Here is a 9754-nt window from a genome sequence, read left to right as displayed (position 1 = left end):
ACAGGACAGAGAGGTCAAACAACATAAAGAAAATAACAGAACAAATGTCAACAAAGTTAGGTACTAAAATCTAATTTAGTATTTAAATCTCCAATTAATCTTGTCTGTTTTCAAATAAATTTTGTAATTGCCTTTATACTTGTCTTCTGCATAAATTGAAATTTCTCCAAGAATAGGCACTCTGTGTCTCCATGTATATCTTTTTGCCTCTAATTCCATCTGCATTTCACCTACAGTGGTCAGCACAAGAGCTGGAGCATAACTGAGATTCTAACTACTAGTGCTGTTGAGTTGAATATGTCCTTGTAAATGACATCCCCATGTAGATGGCCCTTGGTCCTCTCCAGTTTCATTATGTACAAAGCAAAACCTAACCACTTGGAAGTCAATGGTGAGCAGAATTGAAGAGAAACCTCTAGACTAGGCCCCATAACTATGTCTTATTTTTAATTCTTGATTATTAAAGAGAAACTTTGAACTAGAAGGAAACTTAGAGATTATCAGTGTAAGGACAATTTTTTTTATAAATGAGGAAAAAGTCCTACATTGTGAAATGAGTGTGGAGGAATGAGTGCACCAAATTGAGAGCTCTGCATTCCATCAAGGAACCTGGACCATTTTAATTAACTGAGAACTAATTTAGAAACATTCATTGAGGATTTACTAGGCCACTTAGCAAGGAGCCATGGAGAATAAAAGATAAAACAGACATAAATCTTTATGAAACTGACTATTAGAAATGTGTATATTACCAATCAGCAGAAAAATACAGTTAAGCCTGGAAGTCTATCCCTGACTGACAGACTGATTGCCTAGAATATGCAAGGCTCTGGGTTCATTCTTCTTTAAAAAAAGGAAGGGTGCAGTTAAAATACTGGTATAAAAAAGTTAGTTTGATCTGGAAATATCTGCGTAGGTCTGAAGAAAGAGGTAACATATAAATTGGATTTTATTGGCTGATAGAATTTGAAAATTTGGAAAAATTTAGAAGTAGGAAAAAATTGTGCACTGAAAAATTCAGAGGTTAGGACTAGAAATGGCAAGGAAATGAGAAAAAGTGATATTTTTTTCTTTTCTTCAGTGTAAAAAAATCAGTGATGTAAAATACTATTGTATTACATATGGTTAAACTTTTTGTGATTAAATATTATACCATATATGGTCATGCACAACATAATGTTTCAATCACAGGACACTCATAAGATTTTAGTGGAGCTGAAAAATTCCTATAGCCTGGTGACTTTGTAGCTATCTTAACATCAAATACAACATGTTATTCAAGTGTTTGTTTTGGTGCTGGCAGAAAGAAACCTAGTGTAATACCAGCCCTGTAAAATTACAGCACATATAATAACATGCTGTACATAATATTTGGTAACTAAAAGGACCAACTATGCTACCGGTTTATGCATTTACTACATTGTGTGTTTTATCCTTATTTTAGATAATACTTCTTTTGCTTATTAAAAAAAATGTTTAGTGTAAAGCTGAATGCCATGTTAGGTTGTTGCCTGATTCATCCCATGTTCACATGTATTTTTGACTACATCAAGCAGCCACATTTGGTTATTGACTTACACAATCTAGATTTGTCTAAATGCACTCCAGGATCCTTGCACAATAATAAAACTGTTTAGTGATGCATTTCTTATGACATCTCGACATGGTTAAGTGATGCATGACTGTGCATTATTTTGATTTCAGACTATTTTTATAGGATAGTATTTTATAGCACTTACATTATCTACAATAGGGTATTAAGGAATAGATTTATACGCACTTAGTATAGTCCATGCTAAAAACTTTGGTTCTATTGTCAGAAACTAAAGAAAAAAAGCAGCAGGCTTAAAATTAATTGTTAGATTATCTCTCTTTTAGCTCCCTTTATCTCTGCATTTGTTTTTTACGGAGACCTTTCTATAGAGGACTTATGAGTCAACAACAGTCCAAAGCTAATACATGGAGCCCTGTGAGACAAAGTGTAAATTTTAATTTAAAGGTCAGTGGGATAGATACTATTAAATAACACACTGCTCAAATAAATTTCAAGTTCTATTAAATGTAATGAGGTTTATTATCTTCCACACATAGCCCTACATCTAGAATCCCACTATCAGACCCTCCATTCACACCCTGGTGTATATGATGGTAAAACTAATGTCACTGCTGTACCTCTTGGAGACTCACAGTACACTGTATATTTTGTGATGGCAAAAGGTCACCCAATTCCATCTCCACATCTGCAGGAGAACCAATTTCCTTAATACCATTTTCCCTCGGAGAATCCCCTCATCAAAACCTCATATGTGTTCATGGTTTCCCTTCAAAATTTAATGTATTTCCTTTTAAATTTAATTATTCAGCTAGTAAAATGATACAATTAGTTTCAAAAGTCATGCTTTTAAAAGTGAGATTACAACAAAGATAAGAATGGCTTCAGTGATGGTACCCTGAACTATAAAATCAAGCTCACTAGTAACAAATGGAAATTTCTTTTTATTAAATTCAGTATCAATTAGTTGGTTCTAAAAAGCAAATATAAGTAGATCAAATTAATGGTACATACTAGAGTTTTATTGGTTCTATACTTGCTTTTTATTAGTTCATTTTTTTATTATTGTAGAAAGGTTAAAAGCAAAGGTTTATATCAAACTTTGTGCTTGAGATAACATTTAAGAAAATCTACATTTCAATTTGAAATGTCAATAGTTTAAATCTAGCATTTTACCTCTGGATATATACCCAAGAAAACTGAAGACACATGTACACACATACAAAGACATGTACACAAATTTTTATAATGACATTATTAATAGCCAAAAATGGAATAACCTATACATTCATAACCTAATAAGTGATAAACAAAATGTAGTATATCTATTCATGGAATATCACTCAATCATAAAAAGGAACAAAGAATTGAGAGATACTACAAAGTGGATGAATCTTGAGAACATTAAGCAAATAGAAAGAAACCAGACACAAAAAGCCACATTTTATCTGTTTATATAAACTATCATAAAAATACAAATCCATACATAGTGCATAAAAGTGCATTGCAAAGGCTATGGGAATGAGGGATTCTTATTTAATTTTTGGTACTGGAGATTAAATTCAAGGATACTCAAACACTGACCCACATCCCCAGTCCTTTTTTTCCTACGTTTTATTTAGAGACAAGATCTCACTGAGTTGTTTAGTATCTCACTATTGCTGAAGCTGGCTTTGAATTCACGATCCTCCTGTCTCAGCCTCTGAGCCTCTGGGATTACAGGTGTGCCCCACCATACTGGCAGAAATTCTTTTGAAGTGATAAAAACATTCTAAAATTGTGTTACAATATTATTCCAAAACTCTGCAAATTCAATAAAAATCATTCAACTCTATGCTTTAAAAAGATGAATTTACAGTATGTGAATTATATCTTAATAAAATTATTATTAAATTACCAATAATGTCTCTTCATGACATTATATCAACCTATTTATAGTGCTTATAAAAATAAGCATCAGTTCTTCATATTTGCAGAGATGTATATTTCAGAAAAGCACACAGTATCTCATTGGAAATTCAAATAAACACCTGTAAGAGATATTATCATTTAGTTTTATAAAAACTTGATGATCCTCAGACAATTTTACAACTTGCACACGAAGAACACGAAGAACTTGAACACGATGAAAAATAATATTGAGATATTTTTCTAGTTTTGAAATTTGTTTAAATGAACAGAGCCATGATTGTTTTTGTTCCCTTTAAATTTGTTTTTAAGATTTATTAATATTAAAACATATACCTGTAATTTTACAACATGTTTTTGTATTTGTTTATTCATACTTCCTGTCAGACATATGGGTGATTTCTTCTTATTGTTATGAACATTCTTCTGCGGATCTCTGGGCTCAAGTTCAAGAGTTCCTCCAAAAGATACTTTTAGGAGTGGAAAGACAAACAGTTTTTGAGAATGAAGTGATTATTAAAAATGCATTTGTGGTCTGGGGATGTGGCTCAAGCGGTAGCACGCTTGCCTGGCATGCGCAGGGCTCTGGGTTTGATCCTCAGCACCACATACAAATAAAATTGGCGCAGTCTGGCTGGGCACCAAATAACCGAGCCACCACACACCTTGTAGATTCAAACAGCAACTCTTTATTCTCGAACTGTCACCTGCACTCTACACGCACATTCTGGGAAAATCCACACACTCCACCAGGCTCCGCATACCAAATACTCTCAGAACCCCGGGAGAACTCAACAGGAACTCAAGGAGCAGGTGCCTGAGGCAGCAGGATATGCCCTATTCCCAGCAGGATCCACCTTAAACCTGGAACTGCCCTATTCCCAGCAGGATCACCCTAAACCCAGATCCACCCTAAACCCGGATCCACCCTGGTCCTTGAGCAGGGTCACCTTTCTCAAACATTCATGCAATGTCACTGCAAATGACCTGGGTCCAAGGCAAGCCCATTTCCACAATGGAGAGTCCTCCCTCTAAGCAACATTGGGTAGGCTGATAAAGAAATTGCCATGCATCATTCCTACTTGGCTATGGCTCTCAGCATAAAATAAAGATGTTGTGTCCACTGAAAACTAAAAAAAATAAATATTAAAAAATAATTCTCTCTCTCTTTAAAAAAAATGCATTCGTACCCTGAATGATGAAAACCCTAAAACATTCCTGTAAGCACTTTATATTGACACCTTTCTTAATATTTTTCAAATTGTTAGTGTTAGAATTTTCCATTCCATTTTAAAATTCAATCCCTGATAACAACTAAAGTTGAACATCTTCTAATATGTCTAATGACAATTTAGATTTCATCCTCCCTCCCACGTCTCACATGGGCAGTGTCTCATGCTGACTGGTGGTTGCTAGGGGGTTGCTATGGGTCCTCACCTAGCCTGACTGAGTCAGGGACACCTGGCGCAGCAGATCTCTCCTGTTATTTGTAGATAAACAACTCAGAAGGGTGGGTATGTGCCTAGGAGTGCTCTGTGAGTCTTTCAAAGGACAAGGGTCACGCCCTTTTCCTTGGACAGGCTTTGCTCTGAGGTAGAGGCTGGTTTCTCAAATACACATAGTTCTTTGATAATGATGAACCTTGTTATATGGAAGATGAACAAATCTTAGATTACTAACATCTGCAAAATCAAGGAGAACCTCCACAGAAGAGAAACTCCAGACTAGGCAACTTTTCTTGCTCATGGTTGTATAGATCCTTAATTAATAATTTTGAATAATATCTTTATATATATATATATATATATATATCATATGAAGAAAAATTCCCAGTTTATGGTAGTCAATTTACCAAATGACAACCCTGTTTGTTGAGAAATCTGGCAATAGAAACTACATATACAAATAAAAATAATAGAAAACATAGTCTGAAAAGTAGAACTATTCTACTCTGCTAAGGTTGTCATAGATTCATACAGTCTAATAAATACAGTAGGACTGTTTTGAGGCCCTAGCTCCAATATATTCAAATGCAGAGGAGGTTATGGTTTTGACATATGAAATTGTGGGCAAGGTGAGTACAGTTCAGTCCATAGTAAGAACAGTTGAGACACTGAGATTGAAGTGTTTGAAATTATGTGAGTTTTTAAAAGCCTGAGAGAGATAGGTGTTATTTCTTCTAATAATAATATATTTTCCAATTGGTGGAATGGTTTCTACATAGGTCCTAAAATTGAACCATATCCCTCACCTTTTCTCTAAGCCAGCAAGTGTTGATATAAGCCAGGCACAGTGGCACATGCCTGTGATCTGAGTGACTCAGGAGGTTGAGGCAGGAGTTATACAAGTTTCAGCCACCCTTGGAAACTTAGCAAGACCCTGTCTCAAAACAACAACAACAACAAAAAACGCAGAAAAAGACTGGGGATATAGCTTGGTGATAAAGTCCTGAGTTTCACTTCAGTACCAAAAAAGAAAATAAAAAGCATAGATATGGCTCCATCCTGTTTATATCACAATAACACCTCAAGGGGAAGTATTATCATATTGTATTTTGGCCTATTTACCATTTTTAATTAATTAGTCCCTTTGCTACACAACCTGCTTGAATAGTATTCATTCAGGCATGGAATCCCAAGGCTCCAAAGACATTTAAGTTTCCACTTATGTGGAAAGAATGTAGCTATTAGTGTCTTAGAAAACATCTTTCCAGAAGAGAAACACAAGGCCAACTTTGTCATTTATCTGGATTCATCTGCCTAAAAAGAAAGAGCTTTACAGATTATGGGAGGAAATGCCTGACCTTGGTTTATATTGTAATATCAAAAGAAATTTTGGACTTTAGATCCTAGATGGGCAGATGGTAAAAGGACCAAACTTCCTTCTTGTAAGTCCCCTAAGAGCCATCTTTATCACTTTTCTTTTCTCTTTTGTTGACCCCTCTTTCATGCCTCATATACTCAGAAAAGAGGAGACATTGGAAACTTTGGTTTACAAATATTCTCAGATTTTTTGATGAAGAAGAATATATAACTAGTGGGCATAAGAATATGTTATGATTTGCTTGGTTTGAAGGAGTCTTCATTTAAAAAAAAATCATTTGAATCTGATCCATCAGTTCACAAACCCCATTCTGATTGTTCCCCCTGATAACCAAGAATTTGTACTGGATTAAAAATGATTTTTTAAAGTGAAAATTCTTAATGATCCTATGCCCAGATAACTTCAGCTCTTTTTTTTCTGTGGTGTGTAATGGCCAAAACATTTTTGGAGATGGTACAGATTTTGTGTAGTATGTGATTTGTATCTTGTCACCTGGAGGTAGATAGAAAACTTTTAAGTACTCAGTGGAATGGAGTAAATTGGGAAAAGATAGATGATCAAGCTGTTTTACATGGTTGTTTGGGGAGACTGGGGAATATTATTAATTGATTGTATGACACAAGTTATTGTACAACACAAATGAGTTAAATCCAAGTCATGCCAGATATTGTGTGAGTTATTTCATTCTTTAATTCACTGTTTATGAAGGACCTACTCTCCTATTTTATGCCAACCACTGTTGTTTGCACTGATGACATAATTTAAACATGAAAAATTATTTACTCTCCTAGACGTGTGTGTGTGTGTGTGTGTGTGTGTTAGCTGTAAACACAGGTTCATTTTCATTGCTTAATAAAGAAGAGAGACAGATGAATGATATCCAGGCAAAGTTCAGCAAGGTCAATAATGCCTACAATGTATCACAGATGCAGTGCAATGGAAAGACTGATCTCTTTCAATAAATAAAAATAAAAAGCATTTGAATTTAGTTTCTAGTTTTTCCATTCACTAACTGCCTTAATTTAGGAGAACTATTTAGCCTTTCTCTTGTGCAAATGTTTTCTTTTCTACAGATCCACAGTAGAGGGTCACCATGAGTAAACAGAGATCATGCATGTGTTTTGAACTATAAAGTAGTAATTGTTCAATCTTTCTTTATGACTCACTTTAAAAAGGAACAAACATAATGCTGTCAGTAATAGTGATTGACAAATATATTAATTTCCCTCGTCCATGAGGGAGAAGCAACATTTATTGTGTGGATCCTGATGTTCCCTTTAAACACTTTTGCTGTTAGAGTTTTCTTTCCTTCTTTTTATTTATTTGTTTATTTGTTTATTTATATATTTATTTTTGGCACTGGGGATTAAACCCGGAGCACTTAACCACTGAGCCACATCTCAGCACTTCTTTTATAAATATTATTTTTTTATTTTGAGACAGGATCTTGCTAAGTTGCTTACAGCCTCATGAAGTTACTGAGGCTGACTTCTAACTTGTGATCCCCAACCTCCCCTCAACCTCCCAAGTTGCTGGGATTACGGGCACCCACTTCTGTGCCCAACTTGCTTTTACATTTAAAAAAAAAGTTGTTGTAACAAAAGACATCTCTATTGTGAATCAGTACAACAAAACTACTTGCTTCAGAAACTCTTAAGTTGGCTGTGGCAGCTCCAGTCTAATATATAATGCCCTGAATCTTGGGGCACAAGCAGTCTCTCCATAACTTACAACCTGAACACTCATTTAAATTTCATTTCCCTAGTAAGGTCACTCCTAGAGAGTGAGCAAGGTCATACTTCCATGTCCTCTGTTTCTTCTTCCTTCCCAGGCCTGACTCTCATGGATATGAAGAACAGCTCTGTGGTGACAGAATTCATCCTGTTGGGAATCCCACACACGGAAGGGCTGGAGACTATACTTTTTGTCCTCTTCTTGCCCTTCTATGTATGCACCCTGCTGGGAAATATGTCTATCCTGGTGGTTGTCATCTCTTCCACTCGCCTTCACACACCCATGTACTTCTTCTTGGGGAACTTGTCTGTGTTTGACATGGGTTTCTCTTCTGTGACCTGCCCCAAAATGCTGTTCTACCTTATGGGACTGAGCCTGGTCATCTCCTACCAAGACTGTGTCTCCCAGCTCTTCTTCTTCCACTTCCTTGGAAGCATTGAGTGTTTTTTGTATACTGTGATGGCCTATGACCGTTTCGCTGCCATATGTTATCCTCTTCAGTACACAGTAATCATGAGCTCCAGAATCTGTGTGGTCCTGGCTGTGGGCACATGGCTTTTAGGGTGCATTCATTCCAGCATCTTGACTTCCCTCACCTTCACCTTGCCATACTGTGGTCCCAATGAAGTGGATCACTTCTTCTGTGATATCCCAGCACTCTTGCCCTTGACCTGTGCTGATACTTCCTTAGCACAGAGGATAAGCTTCACCAACGTTGGCCTAGTGTCTCTCATCTGCTTTCTCTTAATCCTTGTATCCTACACTAGAATCACGGTCTCCATCTTGAGTATTCATACAACTGAGGGTCGCCGCCGTGCCTTCTCCACCTGCAGTGCTCACCTCATTGCTATCCTCTGTGCCTATGGACCCATTATCACTGTCTACCTACAGCCCACACCCAACCCCATGCTGGGAACTGTGGTTCAAATTCTGATGAATGTGGTAGGACCAATGCTGAACCCTTTGATCTATACTTTAAGGAATAAGGAAGTAAAGACGGCCCTGAAAAAAATATTGCACAGGACAGGACACATTCCTGAGAGTTAGTAAGAGTATTAACAAAGTAAATGTTAGAGTCAAGATGAAGTATTTTCTTGTTCTTTCTCAACTACCTGGAAAAAGAACAATTCAGCAAGGTTGTTCTTTCATCTATCTTATGCTTGACCTTGTGCTTAATTACTCTGCTTGAAGGTACCTGGGCAAATTGGGTTAGCTCCTAACCTTAGGATAATGAAAAGTATTGTGAGTATTATACAAATGCACACATACACACCCTTGAGTCCGTTTCCATCTCACCACAAACTAATAATGTGACTATTAGTGTGATAAAACCATGGTTCATCAAGTCAGATTACCAGATTTTCAAGTGGTTTTCCAAGTATTCAAAAATCCCAGAACAACTGAATTGATTCCAAGGTTTCCATATTAATGATAGTTAATGAGACTGCTCTTTTATCTATCGTATATGTTAGAATACTGGATAAGAGTCCATTGAAAAACTTTGAAAGCCTCTGGACCATGCCATCCCTATGGTACTTTGTAGGACTAAAACCATAACATATATTCTTCTTTCTACATATAGAATTCAGGTTCTTCAACACCTAAATTTCAAACTTACTTCTCTGAGATTCTCTTAGGCTTTTTTACATTGTGAAGCCTCCAACATTCACTTTATTTTCCTACCAAAAATATCTGTTATTTATAATTTAAAAAAAAACCCTAGGTCTGAGGATATAG

The 9754-nt window shown here is 36.1% G+C and overlaps 1 protein-coding gene across 1 annotated transcript; it reads left to right on the top strand.

The window, feature by feature from the left end:
• Positions 1-8125: 8125 nt before the first annotated feature.
• LOC124103186 (olfactory receptor 10D3) lies at positions 8126-9064 on the top strand. The gene has a single exon (XM_046459698.1). It carries the CDS (start codon positions 8126-8128, stop codon positions 9062-9064), a length of 939 nt encoding a protein of 312 aa, XP_046315654.1.
• The last annotated feature ends 690 nt before the right edge of the window (positions 9065-9754 follow it).

The sequence above is a fragment of the Marmota monax genome, unplaced genomic scaffold (assembly GCF_021218885.2).
Source record: "Marmota monax isolate L192 unplaced genomic scaffold, Marmota_monax_Labrador192_F-V1.1 WCK01_AAM20220418_F8-fsc00409, whole genome shotgun sequence".
In the NCBI taxonomy this organism is placed as follows: Eukaryota; Metazoa; Chordata; class Mammalia; order Rodentia; family Sciuridae; genus Marmota; species Marmota monax.
Note: the sequence above shows the minus strand (reverse complement) of the source record. Positions and strands in the feature narration are given on the sequence as shown.